Here is a 21,598-nt window from a genome sequence, read left to right as displayed (position 1 = left end):
TTTTTATTTAATTTTTTAAAAAATTGTTCATGGGATGTGGGAGTCGCTGGCAAGGCCAGCATTTATTGCCCATCCCTAATTGCCCTTGAGAAGGTGGTGGTGGTGAGCCGCCTTCTTGAACCGCTGCAGTCAGTGTGGTGAAGGTTCTCCCACAGTGCTGTTAGGTAGGGAATTCCAGGATTTTGACCCAGCGACGATGAAGGAACAGCGATATATTTCCAAGTCAGGATAGTGTGAGACTTGAAGGGGAATGTGTAGGTGTTGTTCCCATGTGCCTGCTGCCCTTGTCCTTCCAGGTAATAGAGGTCGCGGGTTTGGGAGGAGCTGCCGAAGAAGCCTTGGTGAGTTGCTGCAGTGCATCCTGTGGATGGTACACACTGCAGCCACCGACGCACTGTGGCTGCAGAAGGGAGTGAATGTTTAGTGCGGTGGATGGGGTGCCAATCAAGCAGGCTGCTTTGTCCTGGATGGTGTTGAGCTTCTTGAGTCTTGTTGGTGCTGCACTCATCCAGGCAAGTGGAGTGTTTTCCATCACACTCCTGACTTGTGCCTTGTAGATGGTGGAAAGGTCTTGGGGAGTCAGGAGGTGAGTCACTCACCACAGAATACCCAGCTTCTGACCTGCTCTTGTAGCCATAGTATTTATATGGCTGGTCCAGTTAAGTGTCTGGTCAATGGTGAGGAATTTGGCAATGGTAATGCTGTTGAATATCATGGGGAGGTGGTTAGACTCGCTCTCGTTGGAGATGGTCATTGCCTGGCACTTGTCTGGCGTGAATGTTACTTGCCACTTATCAGCCCAAGCCTGGATGTTGTCCAGGTCTTGCTGCATGTGGGCATGGACTGCTTCATTATCTGAGGGGTTGCGAATGGAACTGAACACTGTGCAATCATCAGCGAACATCCCCATTTCTGACCTTCTGATGGAGGGAAGGTCATTGATGAAGCAGTTGAAGATGGTTGGGCCTAGGACACTGCCCTGAGGAACTCCTGCAGCAATGTCCTGGGGCTGAGATGATTGGCCTCCAACAACCACTACCATCTTCCTTCGTGCCAGGTATGACTCCAGCGACTGGAGGGTTTTCCCCCTGATTACCATTGACTTCAATTTTACAAGGGCTCCTTGGTGCCACACTCTCAAATGCTGCCTTGATGTCAAGGGCAGTCACGCTCACCTCACCACTTGAATTCAGCTCTTTTGTCCATGTTTGGACCAAGGCTGTAATGAGGTCTGGAGCCGAGTGGTCCTGGTGGAACCCAAATTGAGCATCGGTGAGCAGGTTATTGGTGAGTAAGTGCCGCTTGATAGCACTGTCGACGACATCTTCCATCAGTTTGCTGATGATTGAGAGTAAACTGATGGGGTGGTAATTGGCCGGATTGGATTTGTCCTGCTTTTTGTGGACAGGACATACCTGGGCAGTTTTCCACTTTGTCAGGTAAACGCTAGCGTTGTAGCTGTATTGGAACAGTTTGACTCGTGGCGCGGCTAGTTCTGGAGCACAAGTCTTCAGCATTACAGCCGGGATGTTGTCATGGCCCATAGCCTTTGCTGTATCCAGTACACTCAGCCGTTTCTTGATGTCACATGGAGTGAATCGAATTGGCTGAAGACTGGCTCCTGTGATGGTGGGGATATCGGGAGGAGGCCGAGATAGATCATCCACTCGGCACTTCTGGCTGAAGATGGCTGCAAACGCTTCAGCCTTGTCTTTTGCACTCATGTGCTGGACTCTACCATCGTTTTAAATATGAATGCAATAGATTTTTGCTAGTTAAGAGTATTAAGGGAAATGGAGCCAAGGCGGGTGGATGGAGTTAGGATACAGATCAGCCATGATCTCATTGAATGTGGAACAAGCTCAAGGGGCTAAATGGCTTTCTCCTGTTCTTAACAGAATCTTTTCAGAAGAGAGACATCCAAACAGACCCACACATTAACATGTGCAGTCGTTTCCCCTCAAAGCTAAAATATTCCGTTATGTGCACTGTGCAAGATCTATGGTACCTCTTCAGGTGGGGAGGGGGATAACAGGTGCGCAAGGGAATTCCTAGCACCATCCATTGTTTCTCATTTCTGCAGAGTTTTCAGTAACGCAGTTTCTACAAGGATCTGACTTCCAGTTCTTCGCCTTGTCAATTATACTGGCAGATATAAAAAGGATCAGATGCACTGGTACACAAACACTGGTACATTATTGAAAATAACCTCAGCAGTTAAAAGTTTCATGAGGTGGCTCAAGGAATAGCCTTTTACGCCACAATCAGCTTGTCACTCAAACTGATCAATTTATTTTTATAATTTCAGTTTACTAGATCCTACTCCGCAAACAATGTCTTTAGTATTACTCCATCAGTAATCGTATCTTTTCATCAAGTTTCTCTACCTTATCACACTCTTACCTCTGTGCTAGGGCTAAGGTTGATGGGAAGCACCTCCGATGTAACAGCTGTGCTTGGAAGGCTGGAAATATCCCAGTTACGGACTGCTGGAACAATGCCAGTTGTCTTTTGAGCAAGAACCGGTTGACTATCCAGCAATGACACCTCATAAAACTCCTGAATATCTGGAAAACAAGAATATGTATCTAAAGTCCACAACCAAGTTACGATACACATACTGCAGTAATTTACAAGTTTGTATCCATTCCCCAACAATACAACCTCACCATCTATATTCCAGTAATTACTAAATAATCCAAACTTCACTACAGTTAAGAACCACAGCTAAACTGTTGAGACCCAAATAACTTCTTTTAGCATTTGCATCATGAAAGTATACAAGGCTTAAGACACTGCAATATTCATGCTCAACACTGCATCCGGTTTCAGGAGAAGCAACATCCATGTGCTGTTCCCATAGGGACCAGCTCCTCGCATTTACTTAACCTAATGCCTTATCCTAACGACAAAACCACAGATCCATATTTCCACGGCACTGTAAACCTATTACGATAAGAAAATTGGCATGTTTGTACAAAGAAGTGCAGCAAACAGGAGACCCATGCATTTGCATTTAGCATAATAGTCTTCAGCTTCACAACATCAAATATATAAACAAAATTTCATAGCCCTTTAACACAGCTTTATTTCAATTTTTAATGCTCTCCCCTCCTGAGGTATGGTTCCATAGATACTGGAAAGCCTTTCGTTCCTCACTAAAATAGCATTCTTCACATGATGGCACTCACTGTTTAGGCTAACAGACTATGCAAGCTTTTGGCCAATAGGGAAGTGGTAACAGTAAAACTGAATCAGAAATTCACAAGTTTTCCAGCAGGAGGCACTAGATGGTCACCAGGAATAGAAACTCCAGCTGACTCTTCTCCCCGCCTTGAACAATGCCGGCCAAAACGTATAGAAGAGTATAAGGGAATTAAGAATTTATTGTATCAACTACTTCAAAGTTAACATTTTTGAGATAAATGTTGGCCAGCATACAGAGAACACTCCCCTGCTCTTCAAGTAGTGCCAGAGGAACTTTTACATCCAACTGAACAGACGGACAGGACTGCTGTTTAACACCTCAACCAAGGAACAATACCAAGGAGCCATCGTCATACAGAACAGAACAGACTATTGCAAAGAAGCATACCGACAACTGGACAACCAGGAACACTACAGACGGTTACCCACAGACCCGACCAAAGAACACACCCATCAGCTCAACAAACTGATCAAGACCTTCGATCCAGACCTTCAAAACATCCTACGCACTCTCATCCCACGTACTCCCCGCGTGGGAGACTTCTACTGCCTCCCAAAGATACACAAAGCCAACACACCCGGACGTCCTATCGTATCAGGCAACGGAACCCTGTGTGAGAACCTCTCTGGATACATCGAGGGCATCCTGAAACCCATCGTGCAGGGAACCCCCAGCTTCTGTCGCGACACTACAGACTTTCTACAAAAACTCAGTACCCACGGACCTGTTGAACCAGGAACACTTCTCACCACGATGGACGTCTCGGCACTATACACCAGTATCCCCCACGATGACGGCATCGCTGCAACAGCATCAATACTCAACACCAACAACAGCCAATCTCCAGGCGCCATCCTACAACTCATCCGCTTCATCCTGGATCACAATGTCTTCACCTTCGATAACCAGTTCTTTACCCAAACACACGGAACAGCCATGGGGACCAAATTCGCACCCCAATACGCCAACATTTTCATGCACAAGTTCGAGCAGGACTTCTTCACTGCACAGGACCTCCAACCAACACTATACACCAGATACATCGACGACATTTTCTTTCTATGGACCCACAGTGAGGAATCACTAAAGAGACTACACGATAACATCAACAAGTTCCATCCCACCATCAAGCTCACCATGGACTACTCCTCAGAATCAGTTTCTTTCTTGGACACACGAATCTCCATCAAAGACGGGCACCTCAGCACCTCACTCTACCGCAAGCCCACGGACAACCTCACGATGCTCCACTTTTCCAGCTTCCACCCTAACCACGTCAAAGAGGCCATCCCCTATGGACAGGCCCTGCGAATACACAGGATCTGCTCAGACGAGGAGGAACGCGATGGACACCGACAGACGCTGAAAGACGCCCTAGTAAGAACGGGATATGATGCTCGACTCATCGATCGACAGTTCCGACGGGCCACAGCGAAAAATCGCGTAGACCTCCTCAGAAGACTAACACGGGACGCAACCAACAGAGTACCCTTCGTCGTCCAGTACTTCCCCGGAGCGGAGAAACTACGCCATGTTCTCCGCAGCCTTCAACATGTCATCAATGATGACGAACACCTCGCGATGGCCATCCCCACACCTCCACTACTCGCCTTTAAACAGCCACCCAACCTCAAACAAACCATCGTTCGCAGCAAATTACCCAGCCTTCAGGAGAACAGCGTCCACAACACCACACAACCCTGCCACGGTAACCTCTGCAAGACATGCCAGATCATCGACACAGATACCACCATCACACGAGAGGACACCACCCACCAGGTGCACGGTTCATACTCCTGTGACTCGGCCAACGTTGTCTACCTCATACGTTGCAGGAAAGGATGCCCCAGAGCATGGTACATTGGCGAGACCATGCAGACGCTGAGACAACGGATGAACGAACACCGCGCAACAATCGCCAAACAGGAGGGTTCTCTCCCTGTCGGGGAACACTTCAGCAGTCATGGACATTCGGCCACCGACCTTCGGGTAAGCATACTCCAAGGCGGCCTTCGAGACACACGACAACGCAAAATCGTCGAGCAGAAATTGATAGCCAAGTTCCGCACCCATGAGGACGGCCTCAACCGGGATCTTGGGTTCATGTCACACTACACGTAACCCCACCAGCGAACAAATGTTATCTGTTTTTAATATAACAATTGTAAACAATTTTACAACACCAAGTTATAGTCCAACAAATTTATTTTAAATTCCACAAGCTTTCGGAGGCTTCCTCCTTCGTCAGGTGAACGGTGTGGAAATGTTCCACCGTTCACACACCGTTCACCTGACAAAGGAGGAAGCCTCCGAAAGCTTGTGGAATTTAAAATAAATTTGTTGGACTATAACTTGGTGTTGTAAAATTGTTTACAACAAGGAACAATACAGCACTGCACTCAAGTGTCAACCTGGAATACAAAAGCAATGTCCCACTAATTTGTAACCCTGGGCTAGATGTTCCACCCGTAGACAATGACTGGTGAAAATTCTAAGCCATGACATTTTCAGGTAATAGCTGCACTAGATTTACTAACATCTGCAAAATATGCAACTGAACACTAGATTCTCTGACAATGACTAAATGTAACAGTACTTATTGAAAACTTAGCAAGTAGCAAGGAGTCTATTTTGTTAGATATTGATACTTATACTGGGATTAGCCAAAATCGGATATTCCCACACGCTGCTTTGTTCACTGATCCAACAAATCAGAACTCTCCCTTCCCCCAACTCTCCTGCAAAAGCACCAACTCCTCTAAAAGCCCATAAAGATCTTAGATGGTCAGGACTGGATTCACGAGACATGCTTATCCTGCCTCCACCTCAGTGAACTACCAGATGTTCTGCACTACCTTTTTATGCCCCTGCACAGTGCATACATACTCCATCTGTAAATGCAATATTGAACACTTCTGGTAAGTGTGCTTATACCTTCCTTTTTGTGTGCAATGAAATATTAATAATTTACATTTAGGTGCACAGTAGGTTTTGTATTCAATACATGCAAGAATGTACAGAAATTCTGACAAGACACAGTTGTAATTACTTTGACCAAAACAATCTGATAGTTATGATTCCAGGGTAACTGAATGAAGCTGGAGGGCCAGAGAGGATGGCATGTACATTCAATTTACACTGAACTGGGATGGTACTAGAGGACTACCTACTAGTGCACTTAAGGCTTGGAACAGGAAATACCATTTAGTCCATCCTCCTGTACCAATTCCCACTTCAGATGGTGGCATTGAGGTGAGTGAGACAAGTATTTTCCAGCTCTAGCCACAGTTGCTACAATACATGCATGGACTAAAACACATCTCACCAGGTATATCAATCTGGCCAGAAGAGTTGAATGTTATACCACAGTAGGGTACTGCATCAACTGGCATGCCAAGTGGGCTTTCACCTACTAAGCATCCAGGCAAGTCAACTTTGAAGAACAAGTGCCTCACCTTCAAGATAGTGCAGGGTTGAAGTGAAGAAAACAAACATAAAAGTACAAATATGAAAAAGATAGGACATTCAGCAGGCCCTTCCACCACAATACATTTAATTTCTATCATCATGGACTCTCACCGATTTAATCTCCTGAGTGAGGCAAATAACCACAATGTTTCCAGCAAGAGAAAACAAATATTTCTCCAGCCCTTAAGGGCAATTAACAACAACTTGCATTTATATAGGGGCTTTAATGTAGTAAAACGCCCCAAGGTGCTTCACAAGAGCATCAAACAAAATTTGCCACCGAGCCACATATGGAGATATTAGGACAGATGACCAAAAGCTTGGTCAAAGAGGTAGGTTTTACGGAGTCTTCAAGGAGGAGAGTGTGTGTAGAGGGGCAGAGAGATTTAGGGAGGGAATTCCAGAGCTTTGGGCCAAGGCAGCTGAAAGTACACCTGCCAATCAACGCGCATCAAGGTAGATAAATCTCCGGGACCTGATGAAATGTATCCCAGGACGTTATGGGAGGTTAGGGAGGAAATTGCGGGTGCCCGAGCAGAGATATTTGAATCATCGACAGCTACAGGTGAGGTGCCTGAAGATTGGAGGGTAGCAAATGTTGTGCCTTTGTTTAAGAAGGGCGGCAGGGAAAAGCCTGGGAACTACAGACCGGTGAGCCTGACATCTGTAGTGGGTAAGTTGTTAGAGGGTATTCTGAGAGACAGGATCTACAGGCATTTGGAGAGGCAGGGACTGATTAGGAACAGTCAGCATGGTTTTGTGAGAGGAAAATCATGTCTCACGAATTTGATTGAGTTTTTTGAAGGGGTAACCAAGAAGATAGATGAGGGCTGTGCAGTAGACGTGGTCTACATGGACTTCAGCAAAGCATTTGACAAGGTACTGCATGGTAGGTTGTTACATAAGGTTAAATCTCATGGGATCCAAGGTGAGGTAGCCAATTGGATACAAAATTGGCTTGACGACAGAAGACAGAGGGTGGTTGTAGAGGGTTGTTTTTCAAACTGGAGGCCTGTGTCCAGCGGTGTGCCTCAGGGATCGGTGCTGGGTCCGCTGTTATTTGTTATTTATATTAATGATTTGGATGAGAATTTAGGAGGCATGGTTAGTAAGTTTGCAGATGACACCAAGATTGGTGGCATTGTGGACAGTGAAGAAGGTTATCTAGGATTGCAACGGGACCTTGATAAATTGGGCCAGTGGGCCGATGAATGGCAGATGGAGTTTAATTTAGATAAATGTGAGGTGATGCATTTTGGTAGATCAAATCGGGCCAGGACCTACTCCGTTAATGGTAGGGCGTTGGGGAGAGTTATAGAACAAAGAGATCTAGGAGTACAGGTTCATAGCTCCTTGAAAGTGGAGTCACAGGTGGATAGGGTGGTGAAGAAGGCATTCAGCATGCTTGGTTTCATTGGTCAGAACATTGAATACAGGAGTTGGGATGTCTTGTTGAAGTTGTACAGGCCACACTTGGAGTACTGTGTACAGTTCTGGTCACCCTATTTTGGAAAGGATATTATTAAACTAGAAAGAGTGCAGAAAAGATTTACTAGGATGCTACCAGGACTTGATGGTTTGACTTATAGGGAGAGGTTAGATAGACTGAGACTTTTTTCCCTGGAGAGTAGGAGGTTTAGGGGTGATCTTATAGAAGTCTATAAAATAATGAGGGGCATAGATAAGGTAGATAGTCAAAATCTTTTCCCAAAGGTAGGGGAATCTATAACGAGGGGGCACAGATTTAAGGTGAGAGGGGAGAGATACAAAAGGGTCCAGATGGGCAATTTTTTCACTCAAAGGGTGGTGAGTGTCTGGAACGAGCTGCCAGAGGCAGTAGTAGAGGTGGGTACAATTTTGTCTTTTAAAAAGCATTTGGACAGTTAAATGGGTAAGATGGGTATAGAGGGATATGGGCCAAGTGCAGGCAATTGGGACTAGCTTAGTGGTATAAACTGGGCGACATGGACATGTTGGGCCGAAGGGCCTGTTTCCATGTTGTAACTTCTATGATTCTATGATGGAGCATTAAAATCAGGGATTCCCAAGAAGAATTGGAGGAGCACAGAGATCTCGCGGGGTTCTAGGGCTGGACGAGGTTACAGAGATAGGGAGGGGCGAGGCCATGGAGGGAACTGAAATCAAGGATTAGAATTTTAAAAATCAAGGTGTTCCCGGACTGTGAGCCAACGTAGGTCAGCGAGCACAGGGGTGATGGATGAACGGTACTTGGTGCGAGTTAAGATACGGGCAGCAGAGTTTTGACTGAGCTCAAGTTTATGGAGGGTGGAGGATGGGAGGCCAGCCAGGAAAGCATTGGAATTGTGAAGACTAGAGGTAACAAAGGCACGGATGAGGGCAGATGAGCTGAGGCGGGGCAGAGACGGGCGACGTTACATTACAATGTTAAGTAAAAGTAACTCAAGGATATCCATCCAACTTAATAAGACTACTTAACCACGGATGTTTTAATTCAACATAACTTTCCAAAGAAAACAAGCAAACAGCACGATTGTCAGCAGGCATGACTATCTCAAAAAAGCTTGGTAACCGCTCTAAGCTACTTTATCCCATGTATAAATATCAATCTGGTCCAAGTATTGCTGAAAATGTAATAACTTGCATTCACATAGCGCCTTTAACATAGTTAAACATTCCAAGATGCTTCACAAGAGCATAATCAGACAAAAATTGACCATGAGCCAAAGAAGGAGATATTATGTGGGTGACTAAAAGCTTGGTAAAAAGATAGGCTTTAAGCAGCAGCTTAAAAAGGTGGGGAGATTTAGGGAGTGAATTCCAGAGCCTCGGGTCTAGATGGCTGAAGGCATGGCCTCCAATGTAGTGGGATAAGCACAAGAGACCAGAGTTGGAAGAATGTAGAATTCTCAGAGGTTCTCCACCTTATCACAGATCTTCCCTTTTGTTTTTGTCTCCCCTCCTCCTCCTCTCCCTCCTCCCCCCCCCCCACCCCTGCCGCCTTGTCCCTGGCTCTATCCTTGCTTAAAAACTGATAAATCTTTACTACTTCCAGATCTGACGAAAGGTCATCGGCCTGAAACGTTAACTGTTTCTCTCTCCACAGATGCTGCCTGATCTGCTGAGTATATCCAGCATTTTCTTTTTTTATTTCAGATTTCCAGCATCAGCAGTAATTTGTTTTTGATAGATAGGGAGGAGCAAGGCTATGAAGGGATTTGAACATGAGGATGAAAGTTTTAAAATTGAGGCATTGTTGGATCGGGAGCCAATGTCGGTCAGCAAGTACTGAGGTGATGGGTGAACAGGACTTGGTGCGAGATAGGAAACAGACAGTTGAGTTTTGGATGAGTTCAAGCTCATGGAGGGTGGATGATGGAAGGCCGACCAGGAAAGCATTGGAATAGTGGAGTCTGGAGGTAACAAAATCTAAGGACATACAATCATATACATACATATACACACATTAACATACATACACATACATACAATGTATTCTGCAATTACTAATTTTTTTATTTTAAAGTTATCAGACTTGTTTTCCCTCAACACCCATATTAAAATGAACCTCAAATTTGATAATCAAAATCTGTGCAAATCTGCAAGTGTTTTCATTAGGAGATGACAAACCCATGACAGGGCAGATATAAAAGGGAAGTTTGAATTTATATAGTCAATTACTTTTTTCTTTTCACTGACCTTTCAAAGGGGAGGTTTCCCCATCACTACTGCTTTTCAAAAATTCATCTTAAAAACAACTTGCATCCATATAGTGCTATTAATGTAGAAAAAATATCCCAAAGAGCTTCACAGAGGCAGAAGGGAAAAAAAATCAGGATCAATTGTTTTATAAGTCCTGTCTTGATTTGTTGAATTTCCTTTTAAACTAAGTGCAAACAAAGCATCTGTAAAGTCGAGCTTGCAAATAATATTATATTCTGCAGGAAACACAAAAGGCTGAAACAAAATAGCCAACAGACTGGCAACCTGCTTTATAAAAAGCTTACTTTGTCCCACTTTGACAGCACTTGAACAGGAAAAACAAAGTGGCGAAAGGAACTAACCCGGACAACAAAGCAGAATGGCTGTCTTCGATAGTGCATTCCAAAGCAGTAACACAATGTTGAGGTTCAGATGCTCAAGCTTTCTAGTTGCAGTTTATGGATCCATCAGAAATGGTGTTCAAACTTTGCAAGACTCCTCAAGTCAGCTATTTTAAGGCTTATCTTTTGTTCTAATATCATTCAGAAGTTAAACAATATCATGAATAATTAGATTTCTCTACCAAATCACAAATAGAACAGATTGATAACACCCATGAATGGGTGGGGGGGGATGGAAGAAGAGGAGGAATGAGAATCAATACACATACTGTATTTCAGCATGATACATCAATCTTCGTCCTTTTGGTACTCCACAACAGAAGCATAGGTGAAGAGGTACACTGGACTTGCAAAGTATAAACGCACTTAAATACAGCAGGAATTACAGTGTGGCAAGTGCTCAGGTGAGTATGGAAGATATTATTAATCCCTTGGTACAGAAGATCAAAGACTATATAAAAATACAGATGTTGTGAAATTAGTGTCCAATGGCAGTACTCCATTGGTATACCAACAAAGCACAAATACGCAGGTTTGCCAATTTGAACCCTTCTCCAGTTTCCCTCCCAGTTAGCCTCTGCTCCTCTTATAACTAGTTACAGAGAGTGTTATCATTAGACTTTAGTTCATTGACAAACTACAGAACAAAAATGCACTTGCCAAAACACTGTGCAGTAATTCATCAGCTCAAATTGATCCCTCACTAGCACCACAAGTGGTTCAACTTAGTGCCCAAAAATGCTCTCCAGACACAATCCAAATTCAGAAAGCCAAAATGTGTGATCATTCTGCTGTGTTTTTCACTTAAGAGTACAAAATAATCACTCTGCTAATATGCTTTACTGGAATCCTAGACAAAGATATGCAAACAATTTGCCGTGTTGAAATTTGGAGATGATACCAAATTGGGGGGTATAGCTAATAATGTGGAAGACTGCACCAAAACACAGGAAGACAAACAGGCTTGAAGAGTGAAAGAAAGAACTTGCATTTATGGGTAAATAAATGGTAAATAGGATTCATTATAGTGCAGTGTGGGGTGTTCAATTTGGTAGAATGAATAAGGAGGCTACTGGTTAGTGATGAAGTGAGCATTTAGCCAATTTTTCCCCTCCATCCTTGGGGCAACACAGCCAATAGTTCAGCTCCTATTGTCATTGAAATGAATCAACTTAGCACACAAACTTGAGTGTTGAATCTGGGCTCTACCAGCCTGTATCATACCAACTGAGCCATCAGTGGGTATGATACTTGCAGCCCAGTTAATGTTTTTAAAAGTCAGTTTGATTTTAACTGCAGGTGTGAAAGGAACAATTTGCTCATTCAGCTGAACAATTCATGGATAACGTTTGCATCATTGCTTCTTTTACCCCATTAAAGGGAGCAAATCAAGAAGCATCAAAAATCGTCCATGTCCAAAGCAAGAAGCATTTTTCCTGTCCTCTCACATAGCCATCATGATATTTTAGTGCACATGCGACATTTTTAGTCCTGACTGACCAGTCCCATGCACCACTGCTGAACCATTTTGCAATGCCATTGAAATTTCCTCCCCACTCCCCAAACATAGAAATTACTGATGGAACATTTGTTCCTTTTCATCTTCTTGTGCTCTTTTTTTTTCCAGGTACGATGCTCCAATTCTCACCAGAATATTTCTTTCCTAACTGTCCTTCCTCTCCTTAACTCTTTCATTTTATAAAGCTCCTTAACAAGTACAGTGGAACCTATAGCAATAGAACTCCAAACAAAGCCCATCACAAACATGGAATTTCCAATCATTCCGCCTCCAACCAGCAAACATGGCAAAAAAAGGCAATACATCTACAATGAACAAAATTTGTCCAAAACTAGGAGCTGCAAGAAAAACCTCCTTGATGCATTTAAAACAATTCGCATGCTCAATTTGGGAGCATTGTTAGCACCAATTAACTTCCATTTCCGATGCCCAATACCTGCTGTGTGTTCACTACACATTCAGAATAGCTGTCCTTTTGGTTGTATCCAGGAATCAGCACTTTAAACCTACACTGTAAACACAATAAAGGTATTTATAATTTGTTACTACATCTTTAGCCCAACTAAAAATTCAAAGTTGACCACTAAGCAATAGCAACAAGAGAAAGGAAAAGCTTTTAAAATAAATACCATCCTAAAACTGCGATGGGGCAAAGCTTGTATAGTAAAACAGTTTGATAAAAGAAAATATTTCAGGATCAGCCATTTGGGGAAAAAAAATTACTCACTTCATCCCAACCCATTTAATCTTCTATGAAAAAGTTCTACAAAATTAGGTAATGAGCACAATTCCAGATTAACTACCTAACTTTACGTCCCACATTAGACACCCAAGGCCAGTGGCCCTAACATCTCATTTCCACTGTCAGAGTACCTAAGAAACCATTATTTCCCACACAATATTTGATTTCACTCTGTACTTGTCTTTATATAACCTAGTATCATTCCTAATCAAAGTCCCTAGCTCTTTTCTGAACGCAATTAATTCTAGTATCAGTAGGTGCTTTAGCTGGAAGTCTATTCTAGTCCTTTTTAGGGGGAAAAAAAAATCTTTTGATCTCAGGATTTTGTTTATACATGTTCTTAAAACAGGACAAAAACCCACGTGCATTCAAGATTCTACAGTATGAATAAAACATCTCAATCTGAACTCTGGATTTGACAGCAAACTTGTAACATACTCCAATCATACATTACTCTATCAAGAATATGAAGTAGCTAACTCATACTACTCTTTATATAAGTGAGTAGAATGCATTTCAGAGCACTAAAATATCTGTCAGGTTGAGTATGGGGAGATGGAGGGGGGGGGGAAGAGAGGGTCAGATATCAAGCTACAAGTGAAGTTCCGGTATTCTAGTCGATAATATTGGAACCCTTCAAAATCCAATTGACATTAAATAAATGGATGGGTTTCAAAGGACAGTTGATTCCTTTTGGACAGCTTTTTTTCATAAAAGGAAACACAGCAGCAGGTGCCGTGATCGACGCCAACTGGCTCGTGATCAGATCATGTGATTTCAACAGCAGTGATATCTGATTACACTTCAAGTAAACAGCATACCCTGTAACATTTATCAGAAATAATCCTACATCCTATGCCCCATCTCCTTACAGATCCATCATTGTGGATTTATCAGCACATTTACGCTAAGCACAAAAGTCATAAAATCATTGAATCTTACAGCACAGGAGGCCATTTGGCCCAGCGTATCTGAAAATTGGGGCTGCGCAAAAGGCCTAAATTGGAGGAGCAGAGAGATCTCGGACAGTTGTATGGCTGGAGGTGGTTACAGAGATAGGGAGGGACGAGGCCATGGAGGGATTTAAACACGAGAACGAGAATTTTAAAATCAAGGCATTGCCTGTCCGGGACTCAATGTAGGTCAACGAGCACCAAAGGGTGAACAGGACTTGGTGCATGTTAGGATACAGGCAGCAGAGATTTGGATGAGCTCAAGTTCACAGAAACATAGAAGGTTACAGCACGGAAGGAGGCCATTCAGCCCATCGAGTCCACACCGGCTCTATGCATGAGCAATCCGGCTAGTCCCACTGTCCCAAGTTTATGGAGGATCCAAGGTGGGAGGCCAACCAGGAGAGCATTGGAATAGTCAAGCCTAGAGGTAACAAAGACATGGGTGAGGGTTTCAGCAGCAGATAAGCTGGGGCAGCGGCGGAGACCGGCGATGTTACGGAGGTGGATGTAGGCAGTCTTGGTGGTGGAGAGGATATGGGGTCAGAAACTCAATTCACGGTCAAATAGGCGCCAAGGTTGCTAATGATCTGGTTCAGCCTCAGACAGTGGCCAGGGAGAGCTATCCAATTAGTCCCACTTCTTCCTCATATCCCTGCAATTTTTTCCTTTTCAAGCATGTATCCAATTCCCTTTACAAAGTCACAATTATAGAAAATAGTAGCCCTGGACTGAGTCGTCATCTCCCTTGAACTCCAACATAACATTTTCTACATGTAAATAGTAATTCAATTACATGGCATGAGTTAGGATGCTCGCATTTCTTTACCATAAAGCAGGACATGTAGAAACATAGAAAACAGGAGCAAGAGTAGGCCATTCAGCCCTTCGAGCCTGCTCTGCCATACAACATGATCATGGCTAATCCTCTATCTCAATACCATATTCCCACGCTCTCCCCATACCCCTTGATGCCTTTTGTATCTAGAAATTTATCCAGCTCCTTCTTAAATATATTCAGTGACTTGGCCTCCACAGTCTTCTGTGGTAGAGAATTCCACAGGTTCACCATCCTGAGTGAAGAAATTTCTCCTCACCTCAGTCCTAAATGTTCTACCCCATATCCTAAGACTGTGACCCCCCAGCCAGGAGAAACATCCTCCATGCATCCAGTCGGTCAAGACATGTCAGAATTTTATATGTTTCAACGAGATTCCTCTCATTCTTCTAAACTCAAGTGAATACAGACTTAGTCGATCCAATCTCTCCTCATAAGACAGTCCTGCCATCCCAGGAATCAGTCTGGTGAACATTCGCTGCACTCCCTCCATGGGATGTACATCCTTTCCCAGGTAAGGAGACCAAAACTGCACACAATACTCCAGGTGTGGTCTCACCAAGGCCCTGTATAACTGCAGTAAGACATCCTTGCTCCTGTACTCAAATCCTCTTGCAATGAAGGCCAACATACCATTTGCTTTCCTAGCTGCTGTCTGCACCTACATGCTTGCTTTCAGTGACTGGTGTACAAGGACAGCCAGGTCCCTTTGTACATCAACATTTCCCAATCTATCACTATTTAAAAATACTCTGCCTTTGTTTTTCCTTCCGAAGTGGATAACTTCACATTTATCCAAGTTATACTGCATCTGCCATGTATTTGCCCACTCACTCAACTTGCCTAAATCGCCTTGAAGCCTCTTTGCATCCTCCTCACAACTCGCAATCCCACCTAGTTTTGTGTCATCAACAAACTTGGAAATATTACATTTGGTTCCCTCATCCAAATCATTTATATATCATGAATAGCTGGGGCCCAAACACTGATCCCTGTAGTACCCCACTAGTCACCGCCTGCCATTCTGAAAACGACCCATTTATTCATACCCTGTTTTCTATCAGTTAACCAATTTTCAATCCATGCCAGTATATTACCCCCAATCCCATGTTCTTTAATTTTGCACACTAACCTCTTATGTGGGACTTTATCAAAGGCCTTCTGAAAATCCAAATAAACCACATCCACTGGTTCTCCCTTATCTATTCTACCAGTTACATCCTTAAAAAACTCCAGTGGGTTTGTCAAACACGATTTTCCTTTCATAAATCCATGTTGACTTCGTCTAATCCCATTGATATTTTCTAAATGTCCTGTTATCACATCCTTTATAATAGATTCTAGCAATTTCCCTACTACTGATGTTAGGCTAACCGGTCTGTACTTCCCTGTTTTCTCTCTCCCTTTTTTAAAATAGTGGGGTTACATTGCCACCCTCTAATCTGCAGGAAATGTTCCATAATCTATAGAATTTCAGAAGATGACAACTAATGCATCCACTATTTCAATGGGTACCTCTTTTAGTACACCAGGATGCAGATCATCAGGCCCTGGGGATTTATCAGCTTTCAGTCCATTAATTTCTCCGGCACTTTTTTTGATTAATATTAATTTCCTATAATTTCTCATTCTCACTAGACCCATGGTTCCCTAGCATTTCTGGGAAGTTATTTGTGTCCTCTTCCATGAAGGCAGAACCAAAGTAGTTGTTTAATCGCACTGCCATTTCCTTGTTCCCCTTTATAAATTTTCCCATTTCTGAATGTAAAGGACCTACATTTGTCTTCACTAATCTTTTTCTTTTTACATTCTTGTAGAAGCTTTTAAAGTCTGCTTTTACGTTTCTTGTAAGTTTGCTCTCATACTCTTTTTTCCCCTCTTAATCAATCTCTTGGTCCTTTTTTGCTGAATTCTAAACTGCTCCCAATCCTTAGGCTTGCTACTATTTCCAGCAACTTTATATGACTCCTCTTTGGGTCTAATACTATCCTTAATTTCTTTTGTTAGCCATGGTTGGGCCACTTTTCTGTGTTTTTGTGACAGAAAGGAATGTATAACTGTTGCAATCCATGCATTTGTTCCTTAAATGTTAGCCATTCCTTATCCACCGTCATGGCTTTTAATGAAGCTCCCCAATCTATCATAGCCAACTCACTCCTCACACCTTCGTAGTTTCCTTTGTTTAGATTTAGGACCCTAGTTTCGGATTGGACTACTTCACTTTCCATCTTAATGAAGAATTCTATCATGTTATGGTCACTCTTCCCTAAAGGACCCTGCACAAGATTATTAATTAACCCCTTCTCAATGCACAATACCCAATCTATGATCGCCTGTTCTCTAGTTGGCTCAACGTACTGGTCTAAAAAAAATCTCACTCCAGGAATTCATCCTCCACAGTATTATTGCTAATTTGGTTTGGCCAGTCTATATGTAGATTAAAGTCACCAATGATTACTGTAGTATCCTTGTTACATGCATCTCTAATTTCCTGTTTGATGCCATCCCCTACATTACCACTACTATTTGGAGGCAAATAGACAACTCCCACCAGTGTTTTGCATCACAAATATAGATTCCCTGTTTAAAGAAGCAAGAACAAAGAGCTGCTTTTTATAGAAAGGCAACTAGCCTGCGGGAGGCTCCATAATTCATAATGATGCAGTATGCACTGTCAACCTATAGCAAAAAACATCTGACATCCTGGACTGGTGTGCAAGTTAAAACCAAATAATTCAACAATATTCTCTGAAAGAAATAATCTAGCACAGAGATTTCCATGGCATATCGGGTGCTTTCCCCTTCCCTACATGCAAAAAAGGCCTGAGGAGTATTACAGTGGTAAAAAAATTGAACATGCTCTGTGCATTGTTTAAACATTTACGGTATTTAAATGTAATTACTTAGCACAAAAAACATTCCATTATGAACAAATTAAAACTCCCCACAGTCATGAAATACAAGAGATATTCCATTACCCCCCCCCCCCCACCCCAAAAAGGGCATCAGCTAAATCAAGCCACAAAATGTGGAAGGATTAGGACAAGATAGACAGAGGAGCTCTAGGGCTCAAATTCAACATTTGAGCTCCCTCTGGATTCTTTAACCAGCTTAGCAGCTGCTATAAAAATCATCCTGATGTTCCCCAACATACATTCCACCATTTAAGCATGCTGTTTGGATTTGGGTTGAAAATTCCTAATGCACCATAAAGAATAACCTGATAATATATCAAAAAAGTCAACATACCTTCTGGTCCTAAATCATGCAGCATATTCAAACAGAAATGGAAATGCAACACCACAATAGTAAGAATGAATGTAAAATAAAAATCACAACTTCATTACAACAGATACCCCTCAGTAAATTGAAAGCTGTAGTCCAATGAAGGGTGCGATGATACACACCTCAAACTTTGTAACCGATCTGGAGTGGATTACTGCTTTCTAATTTACTAAGACATATCCATCAACCTCAATTACAACAAGTGCTTCAAAAAAAATTAACATTCCTGATTTCAATTATTTTACAAATTACATTTTTAAGTTAGATAACATTGTCCTACAATGCGTCAACTTTATTCAGTTGACTTATTAACTAAATAACCTCTTTCCAGTTTATTTTTCATAATGAGGAGGTGGAATGAAAGGAGGAAAGAATAAAAATTGCCACTGAACACCATGTGGAAGACTGCAGTTGTAAGCACATTACGATGTTCCACTTTCATTGCCTGCACCTCTAATCTTACACCAAATTCTCTTCAAATGCATAGCAGTTGTTGGTAATATTCTACCATAAATGGAAAAATATTTCCAAGAATATTTTTGCTAGTAGAAATGTTAATAACTATAGCTAATAATAAAATCATTTGACTCCTATAAAAATTGAAGTGAGAGTCATGGGGACTTATGGAGAGAAATGGTATTAGTTAACACACAAGGTAAACTAAGGTAAAGTAGATGAACCCAATTACAATATTTCGTATGTGGGATATTTCCTGCTTTTTACTAGTACCTGGAAATGTGAAACCTTTCACCCAAAATGCTCTAGGAGTACACATAAGTAATAGTAGAGACTTTTTAAAAAGCAGCATTTTGGGTACTTCTGTCAGATCTGACCAACAGACTTGGCTATGTATTTCCAACATTGTGTGTTTTTATTTCAGGTTTCTAGCATTTGTAAGTTTTTTAAAATTTGTGTGTAGTTCTGCAGTGGTGACAAATCTGGGAGGGACATCAACTGCCCTGATAGCGTTGATGGTACCAATTCTATGCTGAAGATCCGAAGATCTACAAAACCCACAACCAATTTCAAGTTTGAAGAATGTAAATAAACTTAAGCTAAAAAGGATGCTAGCATCAATCACACTAGCTAACAGACAAGTTATTTGGAATTATTCAATGATCAAAATTCAACTTCTGTCGACTCTGCCGAAAATGCAGAAAGTTCAAGTCAATAGATTATGAACTCAACGCAGTCTTTTCATGGGCATGACAACTGTTGCCACACAAGCGCACCAGAAAACTCTCTCTGCCTACTCCACTATTTCCTATCCTGACTCCACTCCAACTTTATAGAACCATCCAATCTGCACCAAGTTTAGTTGGTGATTTTTTTTATTCCACTGTGTATTTGGAGAAAACATCAACCACTACGTTTATATTTGGCTTGTTGGAGTGGAACTTAAATGTCATTTCTACGTATAATACCAGTCTGTTGGAACAATGCCAAGGAATGAGTCACTTTTGTATGCAATTTTTTTTTCTAATCGCTAAGGGTTTACACCTGGACTTTGGTTGAAAGATTTAATGGTTATCTCCACTACTTTCCTGAATGACATACCATGGTCAGCTAATAAGGGATGCCAAGATCTAACCCAGAGGAAAACTCTGCCAGTTTTCTCTCCCATCACTAAGCTAGTTACCCCAGCTTCCTTTAGGCACACAACATACTGGCCAGTCAGTTACTTACAGCTGGAGGAAGGCAAAGTTTCAGTTAATGCAGGAATTTTAATCTGAGTTCCCAGTAGTGCAGAAAATCACATTAGCACCTTCAAGTCACTTTTAAAGGGCACTCAAGGGATAATTCGGAAGTGTTGCTCCACCCATCCCAAATCAGTGTTAATTCTTTAGATTGCCAAAGCACTTTCCAGATCAAAATATCCACAAATCAAAGTTCTAAGCAAAATCATTTAAGGCTTTTTGAAATTAATTCAATGGTTCAGCAGAAGAAAACCATTTTTAAAGAAACACTAATTGGGCAAATATTCAGAAATAGGAAATGTTAACATACTATTGGTTAGCAAAGAACTTTACAGCACAGAGAATGCCATTCAGCCCATCATGTCTCTTTACTAGAACAATTCGAAGCAAAACATTCCTGCTTTCCCCTCATACCCCTGTATCCTCTATTCTAAGTGCTTATCTAAGTCTTCCCTTAAAAAAGATAAAAAGGTCTCTGCATCAACTATTCTCAGTGGCGTTCCATTCTCTAACAATTTTGTGCATAAAGAAACTTCTCTCAACATCTCCTCTCATTTTGTGACGATATTAAACAGATGACCCCTCATCACTGACTCCCTAATTAGTGGAAATAGTCTTTACATATTCAGCTTATCAAAACTCTTCAGAATTTTTTAAAAAACTTAAAATTTCTTCTTAGCCTTCTCTGCTCCAGTAGAAAAAATCCCAGGATCTCAAGTCTCTCCTTGTATCTATAGTTCCCTGTCCCATGCATCATTCTTGCGATTCTACACTGTATAATCACAATGGCTTTATTGTGCTACCTACAGTGGAAGTGTCCAAAACTGTGTACAGTACTCTGGGCCTAAGCAGTGCCTTGTAGAAATTTATCATAACTATTTCACTCGGTTAATCCCGGGGATGAGGGGGCGGACATATGAGGAGAGGTTGAGTCGATTGGAACTCTACTCATTGGAGTTCAGAAGAATGAGAGGCGATCTTATTGAAACATATAAGATTGTGAAGGGGCTTGATCGGGTGGATGCGGTAAGGATGTTCCCAAGGATGGGTGAAACTAGAACTAGGGGGCATAATCTTAGAATAAGGGGCTTCCCTTTCAAAACCGAGATGAGGAGAAACTTCTTCACTCAGAGGGTAGTAGGTCTGTGGAATTTGCTGCCCCAGGAAGCTGTGGAAGCTACATCATTAAATAAATTTAAAACAGAAATAGACAGTTTCCTAGAAGTAAAGGGAATTAGGGGTTACGGGGAGCGGGCAGGAAATTGGACATGAATTTAGATTTGAGGTTAGGATCAGATCAGCCATGATCTTATTGAATGGCGGAGCAGACTCGAGGGGCCGATTGGCCTACTCCTGCTCCTATTTCTTATGTTCTTATTTGGCCCTAATAATCTACACCCAAATATAACACCCAAAATTATATTGACTTTTTTATGCATGCACTTGAACTTAAATGCATTAGCAACCTTGGGCATCACTGATCGTCCCTATCATACCGGGTCTTTTCAGTGAGTTTACAATCTCATTCTTTGTTTTTCTTCCCAAAGTGCATTACACTTCTCCACATTAAATGTGGGTTGTTCTCCTTAGGGCAGAGAAGATTTCATAGAGATGTTCAAAATCATGAAGGATTTTGATAGAATAAATAAAGATAAACAGTTGCCAGTGGCAGAAGGGTTGGTAACCAGAGGACACAGATTTAAAGAGGCGATTGGTAAAAGAACCAGGGGCGACATGAGGAAACATCTTACGCAAAACATTGTGATCTGGAATGCACTGCCTGAAAGGGTGGTGGAAGCAGATTTC

At 42.1% G+C, this 21,598-nt stretch overlaps 1 protein-coding gene across 4 annotated transcripts in view; it reads right to left on the bottom strand.

Moving 5' to 3' along the window:
- Positions 1-21,598, bottom strand: part of LOC137331368 (disks large homolog 1) — a 371,837-nt gene that overhangs the window by 346,804 nt on the left and 3,435 nt on the right. For all 4 annotated transcript variants that reach the window (XM_067995121.1, XM_067995123.1, XM_067995124.1 and 1 more), the window contains exon 3: positions 2,404-2,567. In XM_067995121.1, the coding sequence (XP_067851222.1) occupies positions 2,404-2,567 (164 nt within the window). The remainder of the gene's footprint in view (positions 1-2,403; positions 2,568-21,598) is intronic.

Source organism: Heptranchias perlo, chromosome 13 (assembly GCF_035084215.1).
Source record: "Heptranchias perlo isolate sHepPer1 chromosome 13, sHepPer1.hap1, whole genome shotgun sequence".
NCBI lineage: Eukaryota > Metazoa > Chordata > Chondrichthyes > Hexanchiformes > Hexanchidae > Heptranchias > Heptranchias perlo.
Note: the sequence above shows the minus strand (reverse complement) of the source record. Positions and strands in the feature narration are given on the sequence as shown.